Source organism: Lacerta agilis, chromosome 2, assembly GCF_009819535.1.
Source record: "Lacerta agilis isolate rLacAgi1 chromosome 2, rLacAgi1.pri, whole genome shotgun sequence".
Taxonomy (NCBI): Eukaryota; Metazoa; Chordata; class Lepidosauria; order Squamata; family Lacertidae; genus Lacerta; species Lacerta agilis.
Window position 1 is genome coordinate 96,673,635 of NC_046313.1, and position 24,550 is coordinate 96,698,184.

The following is a 24,550-nucleotide window of genomic DNA, read 5'->3' on the forward strand; positions in this document are numbered from 1 at the left end:
AGATTACAAGGAGATCCCCTGATAACCCCCCCCCCCACACACACACACAAACACATGGTCCTGCGACTCCGGGGGGCTTTCTTTTTTCCTTGTCAAAAAGGGTCAGCTACTCCCCCACCCCCCGCCAACCCCCATTGTCACTCCTTGTCCATCTTCCCTAGTGCTCGACTACATGCGGGAAAGGCACCAGGATGAGATACGTCAGCTGCCGCGACGATCAAGGCTCTGTGGCTGACGAGGCCGCCTGCTTTCACCTCCCAAGGCCATCGGCGACAGAAGCCTGCACTGTGACACCGTGTGGACAGTGGAAGGCCATGGAGTGGAGCCAAGTAAGCAGTTTCCTCTTGTTTAGGGGTAGTCTCTCCCAGATGCCTGTTGCTTATTCAACATTTATCGTCGATCGGGCCTTTTAAAGATAACGCTTGGTTCAAACGGAGGCAGCAAAATTTCCCCTAATCAGGAACCAGTAGAAGTAGTTGTTGGAGCAGAAGTTATAATAGTGTGTTTCTGCCCCTGGTAGTACTGGCGGCAGCAGCAGCAGAGCTTTTCTTTGAGCAGCAAGCTGGGGACTAAGAGGATCAGTTTATACCAGCTGACACAAGTTAAGGAAGGGGCTGAAGCTCAGTGCATCCACAAAGTCCAGAGTTCAGCCCCTGCCATCTCCAGCTAAATGAATCACCTCCGCCTGAAATCTTGGAAAGTGGGAGTGAGCAGTGGGGAGGGCCTTCACCGCCATAGACCCAGACTCCTAGCAGTAGCATTGCTGCTACACAGCCAGGGTGGTGAGCGGCAGGAGTGTGCAGCGGCAGGAGCACTGGATTGCCTCCACCAGTGCCCCCAAACCACCCCAGCTGTGCCCCTCCACACCCGCACCATCCTGCACTCTCACAGCAGTGACACTGCTTCCTGGGGGACAAGTCTGCCGTACCGTCCCTCCCCTCTGGTTGTTCCTGCTTGAGAACTAGATGAGCGAATGGGGTCAGGCAGCTTCCCATATTCCTAATCGTGTGAAATCAACAACCACATAGGATTCACATACATTAAAAAAGAATAGTTTTACGTAAATACGTTTCGTTCTGCAATTCTTAAAACTTGCGCCTCGTTGCCAAGGGCGTTGATCTCCCCGTTTTCTCCTCTTATCGACACAGTGCTCTGTAACCTGTGGGCAAGGCAAGGTGACCCGGCAAGTCGTCTGCATCGATTACAGCGACCAGATGGTTGACAGGAGTGAGTGCGATGCTGAGGACGTCCCTGCAACGGAGCAAGATTGCTCCATGCCTTCGTGCCAGCAGATCAGCCCTGAGTACAACAGGCCAATCCCTTCCTTCCCTTACCCTGACTATCGCCAAAAGAACAGCCAGGGTGGAAGTGTGAACCGAAACCAAGGCCGTGGGCATGTGCACGGAGGCAACCAGTGGAGAACTGGCCCATGGGGAGCGGTGAGTAGCTGGTGGAGATACTCTTGATCTGTTGCGAGTTGGGTCACAGCCCTCCCATGTATCCTCCTCCACCCCCAAGGGTTGTATCTGATGTTAGTCCTTGTCAGAGTAGACCCACTGAAGTTAATGGGCAGGACTAACTTAGGTTCATTAATTCTATTCTAGAACTAGGATGGATACAACCCCAAGACCCCATCAAGGCATTTTACTATACAGTGGACGCTTGGGTTGCAAATGTGATCCGTGCGGGAGGCACGTTCGCAACCCGCAGCGTTTGCAACCCACAGCGCTACGTCTGCACACGCACAGATCGCGATTTGGTCTTCTGCGCATGCTCCCCGCGATTTGGTGCTTCAGCGCAGTGCACAACCCGAAAACACACAACTTGAAGCGGCCATAACCCGAAGTATGACTGTATATAAATATTATCAACGAGGACGGAAAGAGTTGAAGGGGCCTAGTTACACAATCACTAGGATTAGAGGGGCAGGGAATTATAACCATGGGGTGGTGGGGGTGATAGAAACCTATCATCTGCCCTCCCAGTGTTGAGAAGCCCTGTTCTGGCACTGTCCTAATTTTTTAGGCTTTGCAAAGTTGCCAAGATTGTTTGTCCTTGTCATTACAGGAACTAGCAACTTGCGTCTAAAAATAAATAAATCTTTTGTTTCCACATTCTGTGTCTGTTCTCAGACAAAATGCACTGATTTAAATGCAATGGCAACGTGTTTCTTCTCTGAAATCTCCCACTGGACTTCCCCTCGTTAGTACCTACATTGATAAAAGTGGACAGGATACTCTCTGCCTAAAACGCCTTTGATGCCAAAGAGAAAATTTTTAGCGGCTATGCTAATGCTACCTCAAACTGAATTTTTAATGCCAAGAGTCTGATCTTACAGTTTAAAGGAACGGCACCGGCGTTACATCAAGAAGACGACTTTTCAATTATGGCTGCAAGTCTCATAGCCATTGGGACTCCTCACTTTACTAGGCTATATTGCTTAAGTTAGTTGTGGGCTAAGCTCGGTGGAGCCTCCTCAGTCATACGAAACCATGTTTTGTAGTGTTCCAGTACGTGCGCTGGTGGATTCCAACGGCGGGTTGTCGTGTGCCAGGATGAAAATGGATACACTGCCAGTAATTGTGATGTAAGAATGAAACCAGATGAGCAAAGATCATGTGAATCGGGGCCCTGCCCACAATGGGCCTATGGCAGCTGGGGTGAGGTGAGTAAATGCTACTTCATTTTGGGTTGTTGTTACTTTTTTTTTTAAAACTAACCCAAGGCAAAGCATTCTTAACTGTAGATTTTAAAGATGTGGCTGTATTTGAATTTACTTGAAACCTTAAAAAAAATCAACAAAATAGCATAAGCCAATAGGTTTTGACAGAAGATCAGTTATCCAGATGTTCTAATTATCCTGCTTGTTTACCTTTCCTCGTTGGAAATGATAACACTTATTTATCCAGTAGTGCTGAAAGGACTCTTGAGACATAGTTTAGATTTACGGTTGTTGGTCTGGATAAACTATGGTTATTAAATCAAGAGCAAACCATGTTTCTGCGGGCTTCCTCCTAGCCATATGTCTTCTCACCTCTTGTGCACCATAATTCAAGGTTTCCAAGATTTTGCTAAAACTACCATTTCACATTGCATCAAACTTGGGAAACTGGTTTAATCTCTGTTTACTGTTCACAAGAGAGCCAGTGTGGTGTAGTGGTTAAGAGTGGTAGACTTGTAATCTGGGGAACCGGGTTCGTGTCTCTGCTCCTCCACATGCAGCTGCTGGGTGACCTTGGGCTAGTCACACTTCTTTGAAGTCTCTCAGCCCCACTCACCTCACAGAGTGTTTGTTGTGGGGGAGGAAGGGAAAGGAGAATGTTAGCCGCTTTGAGACTCCTTCGGGTAGTGAAAAGCGGGATATCAAATCCAAACTCTTCTTCTTCTTCTTCTTCTTCTTCACAGGAAGTAAAGTCAAAATCCCAGTTCCATGGCCTGGTTTGCAAATGGATATTAAACCACAGTTTCCCCATTAGGCTATAAGAGGAAACTGTGGTTTAATAAACCATAATAGAAGCCCTAGATTTGGGTATGCAAAGAGCAGGGAGTCTGGTACATGTGGAGTCTGGTTTTCGCTCTAATCAGCAGTTCATAAGACCAAGACATTACACCTGAATCAGTCCTGAAACTAAGAAGTGTAGATAGATAAAACCAGATTTTAGCAACCTTTGTGTTTTCCATTGGGATGGCTCTCCAACATTGGGGAAGTGTCCCAGAAACTACGCATATGTCTTATTATTCCCTGCTCTACCTTCCCACCCACAAAAAGACCTAATCTGGAACCTGCTCCCCAGTTTATTTTGAAATAAATAACAAAGGTGTCATTCACTTCACTCATGAGAGCAAATTTAGATGCTTTCTCTTTCACAGATTGTACAGTTGTGGGAGTCCCTCACACATCCACAGTCCCAGGGGGGAAATAAAGGCATGTGGAAAGTAGCAATACATTGAAGTCAGATCAGGACACTCTCAAACACATCTTAACATACAGATCTGACTGCCTTCATTTTTGCTTAATGAAGAGGAATCATAGCTCAATGGTAGGGCATCTGCTTTGCATGCAGAAAGTCCCAGGTTCAGTCCCCAGCATCTTCAGGTAGGGCTGGAAAAGAGTCCCTGCCTGAGACCCTGGAGAGTCACTGCCAGGTACTTTAGACCAGGGTTTCCCAAATGTGGGTCTCCAGCTGTTTTTGGACTACAATTCCCATCATCCCTGACCACTGGTCTTGCCAGCTAGGGATGATGGGAGTTGTAGTCCACAACTGGACTGTAGACAATACTGAGCTAGATGGACAAATGGGTCCAGCTTGGTATAAGGCATATGTTTGTGGTTTTTCCTCCTGGAGTCTAGAGTTTTGAGTCTCTCACATCAGAAGGAAAGCAACATCTAAATTGGCTGTGAGTCAGATCAAAGAAGACAAAAGTAGCAATCATGAAGTATAAATGAACCTAGCCGTTGCTAATGTGATCTCCACCTACTGCCTTCCTCCCCCCAGTGTACAAAGCCATGCGGTGGAGGAACCAGAACAAGACTGGTTGTGTGCCAGCATCCCAATGGGGAGAGATTTACTGATCTGAGCTGCGAAATCCTTGACAAGCCACCAGACCGTGAGCAGTGCAATATGCAGGACTGCCTTCGAGATACTGCCTGGAATACTGGTCCTTGGAGCTCGGTACGGCCATAACATACTTCTGTTGCTGTTGTTGCTTTTTGTTAGTCATTTTTACAGATATTTCATAGGAACGGAATGAGTGTCCTTAATGTCAAGGTGCTAATATTTGGTGCATGTGCACGTGTTTTTTTTTTTTTTAAAAAGGAAACTGCACTTAAAGGTGTTTAAAAAACAAAACAAAATGATGCATTCCAAATAAATAGGCATTCAGGAAGGGCATCAGCTAGGAAATCTGTTCGTTTTAAAAGGCACTTTCTGCTTGTTAATGAAGTTTGTACATTTTATTAGCCCATGACAAGTGCTGCATGATACTGATCTTCACTATGAAGGAAACCCATTGCAAGCAAATGAGAGTCCTCGAAGTATTCGGCTGTTTCCAAAACCTTTCCTTCTGTCTTCATAGATCTGTTTTAAGCTCCTGTTTTAACCCTTAACAAGCCACCTTCAGAGCTACTATAGTTACAGGATAATTCCAGTGCTAAGCTACTGTCATCCATGTAGCTCTTTCTGTATATTTAGAACTGTATAGTACAAACTTACTTGTTCAGATGAAGGAACATCCTTTTTAGCAACAACAACAAAAACAAAAACACAACCCACAACTATAAGGAAGAGTGACACAGAAAGATGCTGCCTTTGGGCTCCATCAAAGGATAGCTAACATTTTTAATAGCAACATATTGCATAATTGTGTATCTGGGTGTCTGTGTTGTATGTCAATGATGAAGACCAAAGGGGGGTGCTTTTAACACTAGCTTCTCGCCTTTCAGAGTAACCTTACAACAGCAGATGGTTTTGATTTAAAAGCTCTGTGTTACTTGTCCCAAGCCCTTTTGATTGGATGGCATAAACATATTCATAAGCTCATTGCGCAATGCTTCTTAACCTCTAGCAGAGAGATTGGGGGGGGGAGGGGGAAACCCCCAACACTAACCGTCCCTAAGAGATTGTCAAAGTACCTAAAATCCTTCCCAGTCACAAAGCCACAAGCGGGTAACAAAATAGAGATCTGGAGCATTTTTGTTTCCATAGGTCAGTGTTGCCATGTTGGTGTGAGAAGCTACATGAACACAATCTGTTGCCAGGATGGGGGAACCCGTGGCCATCAATATGTTATTGGACTACAGTTCCCATCATCCCTGATGATCAGCTGTGCTCATGGAAGTTGGAGTCCAGCAGCGATTTTGAGAGCCACAGGTTCCCCACCCCTGATCTTCAGAAATTCAGGTATGCCTGAGAACAGTTGCTCACTTTGCAATTCCTCACTTACACCACTGTTCGATGAACCAAACATGTAGCCTCCATCTTGGATCCACAGTTTGGAAACTCTTGGACAAGATGCTCAAAAGGACCACTTCTCCTTAAGTTTCCCCATCTACTCCTCATTGCTGCTGCCTATCCACTTGCCTTGTCCCTCTGAACGCTGCCATAAAATAGTTGCACAGATTTTTCATTTTTTTAAAGGTACATTTCCCAGGCTCACTGTGGAGAGGAGAGGGAAGGGGAAGATAGACCTTTATTACAGCTGCCCTTGTGTCACAGCTTCCACCAAAAGGGTTAGGCAGGCTTTTGTTTCCTTCTTCTTCCACAATGAACTTCCCCACAAGAAAGATTCTGCTTGTTCACAAGCATCCCATGGGTGCTGATTCTCAAGAAACCACTGCAGCTTGGAAGGCAGGCATGGGTGAAGAGCAGAATGTGAGTTGACAGAAGGAACTCATCCCACCTTCTCCTGGGCTCTTGAAGCCCATGTAAGTTAATTCCCTGCCTCCAGCCATATGAGTTTAAGACGGTGAAAAATAATGGCTGGATAGGAAACCATAAGTGTGCCCGTTTCAAAGTCTCATGCAAATCAGACTCCAAATATCATTATTGTGATAAAATGTAGTTTAAAGGGTTTTGTGGTTTTTTAAGTCCTAATCTGACTCTAAAGCACTTTATATAAAGGAAGCTCCTTTTCATCCAATATATGAACTTCCAAAACAGGCATGGCTGCCATAGTCTTATTGCTGGAATAGTCCTTCCTTTGTTCCGTCCTTCGCTGCTGTTTCTATGGAGAGTTCTGTGACCATTTTTCACTTTCATACCTCAGCAAACGATGTCAATAGCAGCACATTTGCTCAAGTTGTATATGTATGGTGCTTTTTTATCATTACAAGGGACAGTGCTATAAAACACTTTCATCCAAGGTGCTGCTGTAGCCCTTTCTACGTTGAGGGGGCAGAGTTGGTGCTAAATGCAAGTGTGCTCTGTGTGGCTAGGCATCTGCATGCCTTGGACTTTCTCCCCATACCGGGGGGGGGGGGCAACATGACGGTCCTCCAGATGTTGACTGCATCTCCCATCGTGCCTCTCTCCATTGACCATGCTAGCCCAGATCTGATGGGAGTTGTAGTCCACAGCTTCTGGAGGCACAGTGTGGGCTACTCTAGCCCAAAACTATGTACCAAAGACTGCTGTTGACACTGGATTACACTTGCTTTGAACATTAACAAAAAACAAACAAACAAGGGTATGACATTGAGACTGTCTGGTGTTATGATTCATATGCATTCTGGCAATTTCCTCCTTAAGCAGCAGTCCCTGCAGAAACTTCTAGATCCATTCCACTGGAGTTCTTTCTCACCACAGTAAGACTTCCCTTTGAATTTATAATACAGGGTTCAGTCAACCTCCTTCACTGGCAGTGTTTAAGCAGAGGTTGGAGGGCCATCTGCCAAGGATGAGTTAGTTGAGACTCCTGCATTGCAGGGGGTTGGGCTGGAGGACACTTGGGGTCTCTTCCAGCTCTACAGTTACATGATTCTCTGATTCCTTAACTAGGCAGGCCACAGTTCCAATTATGTTGTTTTAAAAAGAATCAGGGAAGCACTTCCAAAAGTAAGCATACTTATATCTCTCTCTCTCTGTCTGTGTTTGTGTGTATAGGATAAACCCAAATGATATTTGCATTTATATATATATATGAACAGCTCTGAGAACTAGACATCTAAACATCTAAATTGTTAGTACAAAGTGTAGCTAAATGTAGTGCTGCAGTTTTTTTTTTTAAAAAAACCAACAACACAAATGTCTGCTAGCATACCATAAAAATGTAATCAACGTAGTTTATAAAGTCTCGTGCACAGCTCACGGCTTAACGTGCATAAATGAAAGCTTACCAGATCCTGAAATGGACAAGACTGTGGTGCAGAAGTAGCATCTGCCCTAAGTTGCGTATCTGTGTCCTCTTGTTCTATCTTGCCCCCCACAAACACACACACACACAGCACAATACAACTGCGATCTCTTGGCCCGTTCTCTTCTGCTGCCCACTCACCATTCAAGGTCCGAAGGTGAAAGGGCAGGTAGTATCAGAACTGAACTAAGTTCTGGATGTGCTGCTCAATGCAAAAGTAGTTCCAGGTTGAGATCTCCCCCCTCCCCCCACTCTTTTGAAATGCCCTCCTGTTCTTAACACAAATGGTCTTTGGCTCTTCAGTGGGGAATCTTGTGATCCGAGTATTCAGAGTTCCTTACTAAATTCCAGCCATCCGTCCACATGAAAAATCCCTCAGAGGAAAAAGTCTGCAGGGCTGAGCCACTTTATTTGCATATCATGGTTTGGGTTTTTTTTTAAGAGAGTGAAAAAAGTACATAAAATTTCACACAAACTTACTTTAAGCTGCTTACAGTTTAGATGGCCGGTGATACAAATGGTGCTGAGTGAAGACAAAACTAAAACACTGATAAATGAGCTTAAACTAAGATTTCTCGCTTCACCTGAAAAAATTCAATTATGTTTGTCTACCTCGTTTTGAGACCATGTGCTACTGCTGTAGGTAGTAGAGGACAAAAAGAAGTTGTCTTTTTGTTTCATGTTGCCACACACTTTCTCCTGGCTCTGACATTTATCACCACCTTTCCGCTGTAAATGCTTCTGCTTCGTCTGTCCCAGATGGAGTGTTGCTTCCATGTTTTTTGGACACTTTTGAAACAAGAGTATAGTATTGACTTTTTTTCTTCAGCAGAATGGATCTCTTTATGTATTTATGTTAATGAAGTGTATTTATTTTTCAACTATTGTTATTTAATTTTATAAAAATGTCGCATTGCATTTACAATGTTTGAATGCTGGGCAAAGGAGACAGAGAAATTAAAAGTAGAATGTAATCATCAATGCGTTTCGCAGAATGATTTCTTGGCTTTGATAATCATAGAGTCATGAGGCGTATTTATTTTCTGAGCACAAGATCGATAGGCTCTGCTTTAGGTCTGCTGCAGCAGAACTGATCCGTTATATAATGAAGCAATATAAACATGAATTTGCATGCAAAGGTTAAGTGTTCAAAAGACCACTATACTGTATAGCCTCGTGGCAGGTGCATTCAAGCTGACAGAATGCAGAGCTAGTGTGGTGCCATGGTTAAAAAACTGAGGGCCGGATTCAGCTAAGTAGGTGCCAGTGGCAGCCCACACAACAAGTCCCGTTGCACAATGGGACTTCTTCCTCTCTTTCTTCCCTCTCGTTCCCCCACAATCCACTCTGGGAGTTTGGAGGAGCCCCCAGAACCTGGTGTGAGGGGAGGATTGTGGAGAGCGTTCCCTCTGGCCGAAATGTTTGTGCTGGCAGAGCAATCAGATTATCATTTTATTTTATTATTATTATTTATTGAATTTATATACTGCCCTGTACTCGGAGGGAGGTACAACATTTAATTTCTCTCCAAACTTTGGGCTTCAGATACTGTCTCTTGTATGAATGCACTCACACAAACCACTGTCTCTCCTCCATTTGTGGTAATAGTACTGACCCCCCACTGGATTGTTGTGCCAATTACTGTGCTAACATATGTGCTAATGTGAAAGGCTGTGAACACTCAAAAATGGCGGCACAAGTCACATCCGTGTTCCCCACCCCAAACCTCTCCATTTTGGCATTGAACAGGAAGGTCAGAAGAGGGCTTCTAAGTGTGTTCAGCCGGGCGTGCTTAGAAGCTTTCCTCCAATTGTCAAGAGAATCTTGTGTTATCAGGCTTCTATTTGTGTTCAGCTGAATGTGCATAGAGATCTCCTTCCAGGTGAATGGAGAAAAGCTCGTAGTTGGCAGTTGGGGGCATCTTCATGCCCTCTATTCATGTTGGCATTCCCATAACACTCGAAAAAGGCTATGTTTGTGTTAGAAGTATTATCAGTTCATTCCAGCCAACAGAAATCGTTTGCATAGTTATGTTCACACAATCCACTTTGATCCAAATACAAAATGTTTCTGGCCTGGTTTTTTTGGCAAGTGCTTTAGCAGCCAGGGTAGGCCTTTTGAGACCCAATAAGTTGAACGTAGGCTATGGGCTGTGTATCGTGGCCCATTTGCGGGTATGATCACCACCTGGTTTTGCTGGCTATGATTAACACAGGAGCTGCCGCAGAAAGACAAACCAACACCCCCAGGCCATTTCTGGCAGGCTGTGTGCAACTTGATGCGTCACAAATTGTGCATGCCCGAAATCACAGCTTGAGTAGAGGCACTTATACTAGCTCTTGTACAATCGTACCTCGGCTCCCGAATGCCTTGGGAGTTGAACTTTCCGGCTCCCAAACGATTGAAAACCGGGAGTGAGTGTTCCGGTTTTCGAACGTTCTTTTGGAAGCCGAATGTCCGACGGGGCTTCCGATTGGCTGCAGGAGCTTCCTGCAGCCAATCAGAAGCCACACTTTGGAAATCGAATGTTTCAGAAGTTGAACGGACTTCCGGAACGGATTCTGTTTGACTTCCGAGGTAAGACTGTATTGTTGATCTTTATTCCTTTCCAAGGAAGTGAGAAAAAGTAACCTGGAGATCCACTGTTGGAGCCAGTAACGCTACTGAATACCAGTTGCTGGAAACCACAGGAGTGTAGAGGGCTTGAGGGCTTCCTGCCTGAGGGATTCCCACAGGTGTCTGGGGAGAACAGGATGTTGGACTAGATGGACCCCTTATGTTCTTCTTATGTTCTTAGATGTTGTCTATTGCTCTATCTTCGTGTCTGTGCTTAAAGGATATAGGATGAGCAAGTTCCCACCAGCCCTATATATTTGTATCTGTTTTAACTGATCCGTGGAACAGAGTATAGATCTGATCTTTGAGCAGCATTGCCAGTGAATATCTTGCAAATAAGCAAGTATACCTTCCTGCATAAATTGATGGGACTGGGGCGAGGTTTCAATTTTGATTATGGTGTTTATTATTTTGGGGGGCTTCCCTGTTATCTCTCCTGTGGGATATGAGTCAAAAGCACAGAGACTGTTGTGTCAGACACTGTAACGTTTGAAGGATCCCACAGCAGCCATACAGAGAGCACTGCAAATATGCTTCATATTTCTGTTTGGGTGACTTAAAATAAGGTGTCGCTGGTAGAACGTAATCTGTAATAGACGGAGGCAATTTCTTCTCCAGCGTGTTGCTCATAAATTTGTCTGCTGGCTAAAGACCCAGAGGGCATACCTTAAGTGGCAGGTAATTGACATACACTGCATATCATTCACAATAGCTTGGCAGGAACCAAACTTCAACTGAGAGATAAACCGAACTGACGGAATCATGTTCTCACTTGGAAAATTGTTAATTTGAGTCAACTCTTGATATACTGAACATCCTTATCAGGAAGTGACTTCCTTTTAAAAGCTGTTGGACTTCCTGCCAGTTAAACCATGTTTAGCATTGACTCTTAAATCGACAGTGCTGAGCATATTCACTTGGTAATGTTCAACCAAATCAGTGGGAATTAGAGACACTTTGTAAGGTAAAGGTAAAGGGACCTGACCATTAGGTCCAGTCATGTCCGACTCTGGGGTTGCGGCGCTCATCTTGCTCTATAGGCCGAGGGTGCCGGCGTTTGTCTGCAAACAGCTTCCGGGTCATGTGGCCAGCATGACTAAGCCGCTTCTGGCGAACCAGAGCAGCGCACGGAAACGCCATTTACCTTCCTGCCAGAGCGGTACCTATTTATCTACTTGCACTTTGACGTGCTTTCGAACTGCTAGGTGGGCAGGAGCTGGGACCGAGCAACGGGAGCTCACCCCGTGGCAGGGATTCAAATCGCCAACCATCTGATCAGCAAGCCCTAGACTCGGTGGTTTAACCCACAGCACCACCTGGGTCCCTAGAGGCACTTTGTACTAGATATTAAAAGAACTAAAAGCAGAAATGGGGGGGGGGATTTTCCCTGTGTCATCCTTCCACCCCCGTTCTTTATATCTCTATGCGTACATGACCATTGTTGATCAGTTTACATGGCCAGGTCCCATCTGCACCAGGAAAGCAGCAGGGACCAAATGTCATGAGCAAAAGCTCTTAGTTATTTACCACAACGCTGCCTCCTGAGGAACCGAAAAGTACCAACGTTATCAAACCATCCCACATCATTCCCTTACACAAACATTGCCAGGTATCTGTAGGATCACACAGAAGCAGTGACAAAGCTATATTTAGTAGTTATTGTTATTCTTATTTTGATGAAATTACTCCATCAGGCATGCCCGATTCATTTAGAACAATATGCCTTCTATACAATATGTGTTCATGTGCATAGCACTGAGTGTCACAGCTGCTTTCAGCATGCTAAATCGAACTTGTGTGTCAGCCCTTACTTCCTGTACGCTTAGGATTATAGTCTTAACACTCAGCCAGAAAAGACAGGACGGAATTAGTTTTATTTACTTGCTTCTTTGTTAGGAAGAACGTACTGTAGGAAGTGGTCTTAGGCCCTTTAAGACCATTGGTCCTTCTAAATCATTACTGTCCACATCGGTTAGCAGCATCTCTCACATGCAACTCTTTCCTAACTCTGCCTGGAGATGCTGGGGAGGGTCTAACTTGGGACTTTTGCTCCTGCAGAAAACTGCTCTGTAGTTAAGCTGTGGTTCTCATTCGGCCTCATTACACCCAAGATGCAATGGCTGTTAGCATAGTGTTGTTGCTTTTTCCTGTTCTAGTGAGCAAAGCACTGTCGTCTGCTTTTCTTTTGCTACATTCTTTTGCTGAGTATCTTAAGTTATTCCGCAGTCCGATTTTTATCTCCAAAAATGCATCCAAGCATCTACCACATTATTTTTTTGCAAGCAAAAAACCGCAATGTATACATATGGCTGCCATTTATCAAAACACATTTCAATGAGGAATTGGCTCCCAGATACAAAGTATTCCACATGACACAGCTTTAAATAATTTATTGAATGCTTAAATTAAACAGAAATTTGAAGTGAGTTCACATATTGTTTCTACCTGAGGGCCTGTGAGTGGTGCTCGATTCCACGTGCCACTCAGGTTCTTTCCATCTCACATTATTCCTTTATACATCTTTGGCATCAGCAAGGATTTACGAATGTTATCCTTTGTCTCTTGACCAAGCTTAACATAGCAACATTAGTCACATTCAGCATTAAGCCTTTGAAATCAACGGACTTGGTACTTAAGTATTTCTACTCTGTGGCTCTTTTCTGATTATGACTTTGTTGGATATTGCCCTCGTTGAATATATTTGTTTATGAACCCATTTTCCATTTAGGGAAGAGTGAGTAAATGCAATTACTGTTAACAAAAGTTCTGTACATCTAAGGTTAACTCCACAGCCTGGGAGAGATTCATGTTTGTCCTTAACATGCTTGAACTCCACATTTCTTTGCCCAGGCAGAGGGCCTTCTCAGTAGTGGCACCCTCCCTGTGGAAGGCCCTCCCTTCAGATGTCAAGGAGATAAAGAATTACACAACTTTTTAAAGACATCGGAAGTATTTGGAGGTTTTTAACACTTGATGTTTCTATTACGTTTTTAGATATGCTGTAAGCCGCCCAGAGTGGCTGGGGGAACCCAGCCAGATGGACGGGGTATCATTATCATTATCATTATTATAGAATGGATGATGCTGTCCCTCTAATCAGCTGTGGGTGTGCATCTGAATAGGTCGTGTAAGTTAGCCCATACAGGCAGTGCTCTCTTTTTTGTTGTTGTTTCTTTGTTTGTTTTGTAAAAAGTGAGATGCTTGTACTCATTGATAAAAGTGTTGTGGATACCAGCACAAAATGGCTGCCATGGGCAGCGAGGGGGGGGGAGATGTGGCAGTACTCCATATTCGTGAGTACTGTCACATGCAAAAAAAACCAACAACCCCTCCTATGTATAGAGATAAGTTGCCCCTGGGAACCAAGACTGGAAATGAAACTCCTGCTTGTAGACTTTTATAGACTGTAGCAGGTATCATATGCTTGGGCTTCAGTGTATTAAGGGAACATGCAGATCCCTTGCTCATGAGGTGGCCTGAGGCAGCTGCCTCAGGGGGCAGAATCCTGTGGGGTGGCAGCCCACCCACCGCCACCAGAGAAGTGAGGAGAAGTGGCAGCAGCTTCCGGCGAAATCTTGTGGAACTCTTGTGATAGCTCTGTGAGATCTCATGAGAGCCCCACAGGGTATTGCCGGAAGCCGCCACAGGCATTTGACCCTGGTAATCCCGGCTTTGGTGGGGGGGGTGGCACCTCCCCATTTCTCCTCAGGTGGCCAGACAGGACAGGCCGCCCCTGTGCAGATCCACTCTGAAGCATTTGCAAGAGAGAGAGTGTGTCCTAACGCATAGTGGAGGTTCTTGTGGCATGGGCCTGAGCAGCCCCAGTGAAATAAGAATGTAGGGTATGTTGGGACTATGTATTTCCCATGGTTATATGACCCCCACAGAGGTCATAGCTATACCTACCAATAGATTGGCAATCCCTTTTCTAACACTGGCAAATATGAAGCTGTCTTTATTGAGTCGGGCCATTGCTCCATTGAGCTCTGGATTCTCTGCTCTTCCTGGCAGCGGCTCTATTTGGGTCTCAAGCAATCCTGGCTTTGCACCCCGATATCCTTCAACTGCATATGCCAGGGGCTGGACCTAAAGATTTAACCTGCCTCTTTTTAATAAGCCGTTTGCCCTAGTGAGCCCTACAGCTTGGTAGTTTATCCTCACTAGCAGTTTGGTGAACAGCCTCAGATGTTTGTATGGGGACATAAATTGCCCATTATCTTTTCTATTCAGTTCCTTTTCTAATAATTCCGCACATCATGTTTTGACTTTCTCAGTGGCGTAAACCGAGGGCCTGATTCCAGAACGGAAGCAGTTGCAGCTGCCGTCCTTGGGCGTAATATGATGGCTGCATATATGATGGCTGCATATATGCGAGAAATACCTGAATATGCTAGGGTACTGCAGATATGGACTGGCAAGCCCTGAAGGGGCCACTCTGGTGATTGCCCTCTTCCCAGGGGACCAGAGAGAGAGCAGGAACAAAATTATTTTCTAACACTACTTTATAAGCTGAAATAGTACTCCTTTACTCCCTAGGTAATTTTTTCATTCTACAATAGTGCCAGTGTCCGGAGGCATTGCTTACATATTCTTTCAACACATTGCTCTTGGTCTCTCTTCGTTTTTTATTTCTGCACGGGTTTCCTGCACTAAAATGCCCATGAGAATTAGACAATTTTCTCTTCCCTCCTTCCAGAGAGCTCCTAAGTCTGCAATCTAACCCTGTTACTGGTGCCTAGTAATTTGGTGCATAACCACCCAGTTTCTCTTCTACTTCGAAATGCATTAGGGAGAGAGTCCTCAAGCGAGGAAGGCATAATTGCTGAGTGCGTTTAACTTCAATTTAGCTGAAACCTATAAAGTAAGTGCTTTATCGGTTCACTTAAAAAAAATAATAATCTTGATACCCCTTTTCCTAACAAGTTGGGCATCCTGCAGAAGTGTGGGACTAGTACTTGTCAGTCCTTCTTGAATACCTGTTATAAAGATCTTCAGCTGGTTCTCAAAATGTGGAAGTGTATGCAATACATTTTAATGCATCCGAATGGTCGGGATATCATCAAACATACTGGGGAATTTGAAGTTTGCATAAGTAGCAGTGTTTGCATAATTTGAAGTTTGCATAAGTAGCAGAGGGGATAGCAAAGAAAATGTGGCCACAGCAACTTCTGTTTAAGGGTACAAAAGGATGCCATGTTGTTTCCTTAGAACAAATCCAAAAGCCACAGTGGGATAGCATGAGAATTAGACAATTCTAATTGTCTTCTAATTGACAATTCTACTGTGACTTTTCTAGTTAAGGAGACATTTGTCTTCCCCCAAAGTACTGGTTCTACAGGTAGTGATTTAATAACATGTTCCCTTATAGGAGCCCCACATGGTTGATGAAATGTCTAGTCTTTGAACTGGAATGGCTACAGTAAATTAAAAACCTGCCCAGATTTTTATCCCTGTTAAGGATTGAATATGTATGTATGATGGGTGGAATTCAATGTCACACTGTGTGTCAGACCCTGTGTCTGCACAAGCATTGCAGCTTTCCATATGGAACAATCCCCTCTGGGGTTTCTCCCATCCCAACAATTTCAGGGAGGCACAGGGGAGAAGGGTAAGGAAGTGGGAGGGAATTGTTTGATTGTTGTGGTGAAGGGTGCTATTAAAATAAAATAAAATATTCCCATGGTGCAAGTGGGAGCACTGTCAGGGTCCATTAAATGAATTATGTCTTGTGTCTTTAAACTTATAGGACTCTGATGTAAAAGTATATGTGCTCCAAGCTCATGAATTTTCACAGTACACTATTGGAAGTAGATTCTTTTTTAACTGATACACTGTAAATAATGCGCCGGAAGCGAATTCTTCAGAAATAAATGTTGAGTTAGCTGGTATTGAGGGGAAACTACAACTAATGGTCCGTCCTGTTTAGCAAACTTGCTGTCTGATTCTGGCACCCCGTGGTCCAGATTATGTAGCAGAAGGAAGAAGGTCCTGATGAATGAGTTGAACAATACGGATCTCAAGGCTTGTAATATTGTAATGATTCTTTTACAGTGCACAGTTCTCTGTTTTGTGATTAGGGCAAAGTACTTATCCTAATATGGGTAGCAACGTCTCCAGTAAACAGCTACCACTTCTGTTGGTATGAACAAAATTTGGTTTATGATGTAATATGCAATATTTAATTTATTAAAAACCAAATAAATATTTGTATGGTTTGACATGGTTTATTCTGTCCTCAGAGCACTTGATAGAATTTGGCTTACTGGTTAGTTTGCTGGCTTCTTTTCCTCCCCATCGGGTGCCAAAACATGGAGTTGTTCCATGTCTGAGAGCACAACTATGCAGATAAGCAAATAAGTTGCTGTGAGGGGGAAAAACACAAAGTCTGGTCCACAGTTGGTCCAATTTGTACAGGAGCAAATGGTTTCATACAGTACAGAGCTGCTTGGTATTTAGCTAGACATGAAGGGGCAGCTAACAGAAGTGGGGATTTTGGTAAGTTGGACTTGTGTGGTCCAGCTGGGACATATTCACACGCATCCCAATCTTGGTTTGCAACCAGTGAAGTCAGTCCCCAGAGCAGATTTGGAAGGGGAAAGGGGAAGTTTGCAACCAGTGAAGTCAGTCCCCAGAGCAGATATGGAAGGGGGAAGAGGGGATGGGGAAGTTCTATTGCATGAACAGAAGTTATTCCACTCATTCAGAGAGCCGGTGTGGTGTAGTGGTTAAGAGCGGTAGACTCGTAATCTGGTGAACCGGGTTCGCGTCTCTACTCCTCCACATGCAGCTGCTGTGTGACCTTGGGCTAGTCACACTTCTTTGAGGTCTCTCAGCCCCACTCACCTCACAGAGTGTTTGTTGTGGGGGAGGAAGGGAAAGGAGAATGTTAGCCGCTTTGAGACTCCTTCGGGTAGTGATAAAGCGGGATATCAAATCCAATGTGTTCAGTGGGATCAACCCTTTGTATACAGTTCCACTTGTGTTCAACATTCAGGCCAGGTTTGCCCACGTATCTTTAAAAACCAAGGTCAAAATGCAGGTCTTCCAATCAAAATGCTTGTTAAATTATCTCTAAGGCAGCACTGTATGCCGAGCTCTTCCATAATTTATAAAAGTTATTTTGTTTTATTTGGGGAGGGGGGGAGTTCACATGAACAGATCTTCAGAAGCTTCACTCTTAAGGGATCTCAGCATAATGTTATAAAGCTGATTTGTTAAACACCATTGTGCATTTCAACCAGGATGCTTTGTTTGAATGCAATATTAAGTCAAAACTTTTAAAAGGTGAAACTGAATTCTATCATAATCCTCTTTCCAGCGATGCAGGAGGAGGAGAGGGAAGCAAATGAACCCAAGACTTTTCTTGAACTTGTTGGGACTCATTCAAAATTATGGTTTTGAATTTCTCATGAATACAACCACAGGCTTCATGTTAGGAGTAGCACGGTTGTAGCTGAAAGATCACTTAATATCTGTGGCCATAGTTAACTTGGCCTAAAATTATGTTTTCAAGTACAGCGGTGGGGAGCCTTTTTTTGGCCTGGTGAAACAAATCTTTATTTCTCCGACCTTCTCGGACCAATTTTGATAGGTGGCTGGGATGACCCGCTGGCAAATTATCTGACACCACAATAATGTGAGGTGACTGACACATTTCAAAGCGCCAAGCATAGGGCTTGTAAAGGGGAGAGCAGTGACTGCAGTAAACAAGGCTATCTAGAAATGAATTAGAAATGCCTTTGAAAAATAAAATAAAAATAGGTTGCAAAAGCTAGGTGAATGTTAAAAATGTGGGGGGAAATAGCAGACCTGAAAAATACAGTGCTCTTTAAATTTGCAAGTCAAATGTGTGAGCACTCTTTCCATGTCATCAACATGAATTTAAGCAAACGGAAGAACTTGAATTGGCATTCATGTGACTGTTCCCTTGTTTTCAGAGGTTGCTAAAGAGACCCCGTGAATGGGGCCCACACGACTGGTGAAAGAATGAGGTTTATCCAGGGAAATAGCAACTCATTTAGGAGCAAGCAAAAATCTGGTGTATATCAAAACTGATTTAAGTCTCACAGGGTTGTGATTCTAACCAAAGGAGCTATAGCAATATAACAAGCTGCCTTGGGAAGTTAAGGAAAAAATTAGACTAGCATAGTTCAAACATGGTTTTGAATATAAACTAACTTAGAACAGAATCCTGCTGCTCATGACTTCCTTCTAGCACCCAACAACTGGGAGTGTTCCTGGATCCAACTTGTATTTTGCAGGGCCAGGAATGTGTATTTTTAATTGCCTTGACAGGACAGCTAAACTCCACCAAATTTCTGGCACGTATTACTCATGCATTGACAGCTTCACGAATTGACTACTGCACATACTATAAATTATTTACTAAAATTGACGGCTGTACCCCTCTCAGTAAATGGTTACTGGGAACCTGTTGCCCCAGCATTATACAGCAGTATTCCAGGTTTAATTCAAGTTTCTGGTTTTTGAGCTGTGATCTCTATTTAGCTTGAGTCTAGCATCCATAGCTTGTCATTTATCACAGGGGTGGGGAACCTATGTCACGCCTTTCCTGCCAAACCACACCCTCCTGCCCATCAGCTGGCATCATGGAGACATCAGCTGATGGGCAGGACGACAATGCTTAATCCGCACTTGACTGCATGCCTGCTCCCTGCAGGCAACAGAACCACACAGCCATGGCAACAGGATTTAATCTCAGCTGATGGTCAGTGATTAAATCCTGCTCAGATGCACTGTTTGAAGTAGCTCATTGTGTTCTTGCAGGAGGAGCGCACAAGCTGCTTCAGACGATGCTTCTTAGAAACAATTTAAGACATCCCCCATCCGTGGGGGATGCCTTAAGGAGCTTCTCAAAAGCACTGTTTGAAGCAACCACCCCTTCTCCTTCACTTAAAGCAGGAAATGGGTGGATGCTTCAAACAGCTTTTGGAAGCAGCTGATGTGATGGGACAGCCATCCTGCTAAGCGCTGGGCTCTCCTGCACAACTAAACTCATCTCTTAGCTGGACCCTGTCTCCAAATCAGCTAAAGAGAATGAAAGCGATCCTGCTTCCTTTGTCCGGATGTTCACAAGCAACAGCAGTAAGCAAAGCTTCCCCACTTGGCTGCTTATGCTTGCAAAAGGTAGCTTTTTCTCCCTTCCGTGTAAGTGGTGAGGAGGGAGGAAGCAAGTAGCTTGCCAGAACTATGCTCTGAGCTCCCCAGTCTGCTGCACGTGAGGTTGGCAACGGCCCCTGCTGTATGGTTCCCAAGTAGGAATCCCCCCCCTACCCGAGGGGCTGCCCCACCCACCAGCAAATATGTGATGTACTATGCGATTGACAGCCAGCGCTGTCCACCTTCCAAATTTGGTCCACAATGCTAATTCGGATAAGAATCAGGCTTGTGGAGCTCTATTCCCTATTCTGTTGCAATGTTTGTTTTAGGCTGCAACCTGTATGAACTTACCTGTGAGTTGATTCCATTGTACTCAGTGTTGGATACTTCTGAGTAGGCATGTATAAGGTGATGCTGTTAAACTCGCTAAATCTTTAGGACTGGGCAGGCTAAGAATATTAATGAGTAAAAAAAAATATGAGGTTTTTTTTTCTTAAGCCTTTCTGTGTTATCCAAAACCAGGCTAGTAATTTTGAATATAAATCCAGAGGTGATGCTGGTAGTATTAATTAGCATTCTGACAGTATTTACAGTACATTACAATCCTTACCCATTTATCATCACGGGAACCTTGTAATGGAAAAAAAAGTAATGGTATTAATAATGATGGTGGTGTTGAAATTAGCACATTTTTATGAGTTGTTGCCTGAGGACTACACCGACTTGCCCCAGGCTGTAAATGAATACAGATTAAAAAAGGAATTCTTAGATCCATATGTAAAATTCATCTGTCCAAGGGGCCGTGCTGGCTATAACTACTCTGTCTTAATTAACTCTGATGAGAAGAAAATGACCTTGGATGGATACCTGTAGACTTAGCCCCACTCAGTTCATAACATTTTACTTAGAGTGGCAATGAAATAGCACAGTGGAGAAGCAGCAGGATAGTCTTCACTCTGCATGAAGCAGCTGTGCAAAGAGTTGGTTCAATTTGCAAAGAGAAAATCGAATAATTCAGGCCTCTGCACTTAGGCACTTGTGCGTGGAGAGTAATATTTAGACCAGTCCTACCACAAAATATTTCTCTTCCAGTGATCTCATATTTCATATGACAGCTCCGATTGCGTTGCTAGACCTGCAGGTTTAAAAGATCGTGAAATATTTGGAGTTCAGTTTTAATCCTAAGAAATGAAATCGTTTCGAGGGTTTAGGTTTTTGGTGTTTCGCTTGCCTTGTTGTAATTTTCATCACAGCTTTCCATTCTTCTCTGGGTCCTTCAGTCTTGGTCTCTCTGCTTTGTTGTATATATTGCCCATCTAAAGTTGCATATATTGTATATATTGCCCATTCCTAAATCTATGACCAAAAAAAGGAAAGCAAGTATTACGAATTGTTACCAATTACCAAATACTGTACTACCATTGTTGAACCCACAAAAATCTCACAATCAAATACATATGTATTAACTCTATAGAAATAAATGTGCCTGATCTGATAAATTTAGTAACCAGAACTTGTTTAGCACAGAATTCCAAAGCTTCTGCTGTCATTATTTTTTCATGTTCCTCTTCTTTGGAGTCATTATTTCCAGAATAGGAATACAGTACTGTATCAAGAAATTGGCATGTGCACCAACTGTTGCTTTGCATCCACCATAACAATACCATATGCAAAAACATACAATTACTAAAACATGCAGAGGAGTTATGGCTTTCTGCAGCTCATATTTTACAATTCAGTGTACAGTGTAAATTTGGTTGTCTACTCCAATTGGACAAGTTTGTGTCGTCACTGTTCCAAGGGCACACTTTAAAACTTGAATGGAGTGGGGAGTTGTTTTTTTTAATTTGAATGTTTGCATTTGACTTTGAACTTAATTTGCAATAAATTGTCCATGGCAAGTGTTTTGATTCTTAAGTGAGTTAATGATTTGTATGGCATTTTTCAGTTTATAATGTGTTGTGCAGTTGTTTTATACCCACATTAATTTTGATAGGCGAGTTAGGTTGTGTGGTATTGTTTTAGTATCGGCTTTGAGGCTCTATAGAGATTTGGATCTTTATTTTCTTTGCTCTAAGACAGTTGGCTGTCATTGCTAATACATTCAGCTGACAATTGTCTTACTACTTATTTAATCCTCGCTATCGATGTTGAGAGTTTGGCCTGCTTTGTTTTCCTTCTTCAAAGTCTCTAGCACATATTCCTAGGGCAGGGACACTCGGGGGGATGTTAATTTTCATATATACTTGTCATAGCCATTCAGAAGTTATTACTCAGATTTCATGAGTAAGTGGAGTTGAAATTGACCTTTAAGATCTATACCAACTAATTGGCATAAGGAAGAGAGGTCAGAAGAACTCAACTTACTTGAGTTCCTCAAATGAAATTGATGGAGAACCTTTCTCTCAAATTCATAGAGCTTAGAGCAAGGCAGTTGTGTATCAGAAAGACATTGTAAACCCTTCAGTTCAAACAGATACAACCAGAGAGGCATTTGCTCTGTTCTTCTTTTCTGTGTATTCAAGAAGCCCAGGGTCAAAGCTTGCCTCACTGTGGAATTGTTAGAGATGGAAGTTACAAACAGGACGTGTAGTTTGCAGCTGTAAAAACAGGACTTATAGTCAGCCAGTGACATGAGAAGTTCATGAAAGAAAAATATAACATCTAGAGGAGATTGTTTGGCCTCTTTGTATGACCCATGCAAAGTGAACCACGTGCTATAGCAATCTGAACTCTACAACTGGCTTCTACATTTCTGTCAGGATGGAACTCACTGTGTATGAGTATGCCAGAATAAAAATTGTGGGGAAAGTAGGAAAAACTTCTAGTCTCTGCATAGAGAACTCAAAACATGGTTTCACCACTATGTCTCTGGCACCTGTATGTGTATGTGGTAGATGTGGCATAACTGAGTTCCTTATTATTGATTCTACTTACTTTAATTTTATTATTTATTATGTGGTTCCATAGATTAATAAACATAATTAATAAACAGAACAATGGGCTAATTCCTATGGAGTGATCCATAGGTAGGTATGAAGGCAAGATTTTGCCGGTGGCTCTTCCCCTCATAATATTTTTAGAAAATCGAGTTTTGCTTTTTTTAAATGTATGTGCTGTTTTGTTGTCAGCAGGTGGGTAAGGCTGGAGTCAAAATGAGCAGTGATTTGCACCCTTATCCATACATACAACCCATCCATCAGATGATACATAATCCCTGAGAGCACATCTGAAATTTGCATTGCAAAAAAAAAACCCTCCAATGCAAAGGGTAGTGGGACGACTTTAACCCTTTGCAAACTACTGGGGGCAGACACATCCTCCATTCTCTCCAATGGGAGTTCCCTTCCACAATGCAAATTGTAGGAAGCAGGGGTCCAGTGCAGATGTGGACCATGGTGTGGGGAACAAGAGGGCTTTAAACCAGTGTTCAAAACTCCCATTGTCCTAGGCACATTTTGTGACAGGGAATTTCATTAGCGTGAGCTCTGGGTGCAGTACTGCACCTAAAATTTCAGATTAAAACTGCAGAGTGGAAGGAAAGGAGGACCTTTTTCTGCCTCCCCACTTCCAGCTACTCTCTGAAGATTGGAGAAGAGACGCTCTTAAGAATATTAGGGAGGTGGGCAGGGGAAGGACTGGACTGTATGAAAAATGAACATAATATTTTAGCTGCAGTTCATTCATTTTCAGCTTTGTATTCTTGTTATTTAAAAAAAGGGTGCCTAGACATTTCGTTGTTGCACCCATAACCTAGGTCTAAGGTGCCATTTAGCTCCTAGCTTTCCTATCCCAGTTTTTAACACTGCTTTAAACCTCCCCCAACCCCTGTTGTGGTCCCAAGGTAAAATGGGGTCCCAGCAGATAAAACTGGATGCACAAAAGCCAAGGAAGAGCAGGTAGGGGCCAAGGAGGAAAGGCTAGATGGAAGTCTCCTGAGAGCCACATTTGAAGCGCAGGCCGCAATGGCCTCTCCCAGTTCCCTGCCTTTGTGTTACATGAACATGATATCAAGTAAAATACCTACGATGCGTGTTTCTGCTTCTGCAACTGTTTTGTGCAATCATCCCTTATCCAAATTGCTGTTAATTCCACATATCAGGTGCAGAGCCCTATTAGTTAATATCATCCCCACCAGTAGCAAATGAGCATTTAGACGGGAGCAAAGCAAGAGGAGAGCTACTCTGCCAACCCTACAATACTTATAGCCGGAGGTCATGACATCACTTCATCATGCAATTTGGCAGGGCTTCTTGTAGAAAGTGGGTGAGCATGTGTAGGGGAAATATATGCCAGTGAAGGGCAGTTGCCAGGGTTTTTTGTGAATGGAAATGTTTAATGTGTTGGCAGTAATGGCACTGTAATTATAAGAGGTGGCTAAGGTGCAGTTAATAATATGATTAATAGATAATCTGAAGTTTTACTAAATCCCCAGACAAAATGATGGATTCTCCCAACTCCTGTATCCACCTCTTTCTAGCTACCTTAAATCTTGGGGGTGGGGTGGGGGTAAATAGAATCAAAGAATTGTAAAGTTGGAAGGGGACCCCAAGGGTTATCTAGTCCAGCCCCCTGCAATGTAAGGAATCTTAATGCTTGGGGGCACGCACATAATTGCAATTTAAAGCCCTGCACAGAACGAGGCTTCTGTAAATCAAAAGAAGAGCTGAGAGGCCTGTTAGATGTTAGTGGGCTGCATCCTCCTCCATCGATTCAGCTCTGAAAAGAAAACAGGAGAGTGTTACTTCGAAAGATCACCACAGAATGTGTTTGTGCTAAAGGATTAAGCTGACATTGTGTGTGATATAACATGCAATGACTTGTTTAACATGTAATGAAGAAATCGAAATTGAATCTCTCCCTGCGTCATGCTGAGTAAGAGGCCCATTCGGCAAGGAACTGTCATATTAAATTCTTGTTGTGCTTCCAGACCCCTTTTGATTCCTAAATCTTTTGGTGGAGA

At 43.5% G+C, this 24,550-nt stretch overlaps 1 protein-coding gene across 7 annotated transcripts in view; it reads left to right on the forward strand.

Moving 5' to 3' along the window:
- Nucleotides 1–24,550, forward strand: part of ADAMTS9 (ADAM metallopeptidase with thrombospondin type 1 motif 9) — a 130,118-nt gene that overhangs the window by 72,744 nt on the left and 32,824 nt on the right. For 6 of the 7 annotated variants that reach the window (XR_004426037.1, XM_033141296.1, XM_033141299.1 and 3 more), the window contains exons 25-28: nt 162–329; nt 1,149–1,439; nt 2,504–2,665; nt 4,497–4,673. Coding sequence is in view for 6 of the 7 variants with exons in the window: in XM_033141296.1 (XP_032997187.1) it covers nt 162–329; nt 1,149–1,439; nt 2,504–2,665; nt 4,497–4,673 (798 nt within the window). In the remaining variant the exon portion in view is untranslated. The remainder of the gene's footprint in view (nt 1–161; nt 330–1,148; nt 1,440–2,503; nt 2,666–4,496; nt 4,674–24,550) is intronic. The other variant, XM_033141300.1, reaches the window with a different exon arrangement.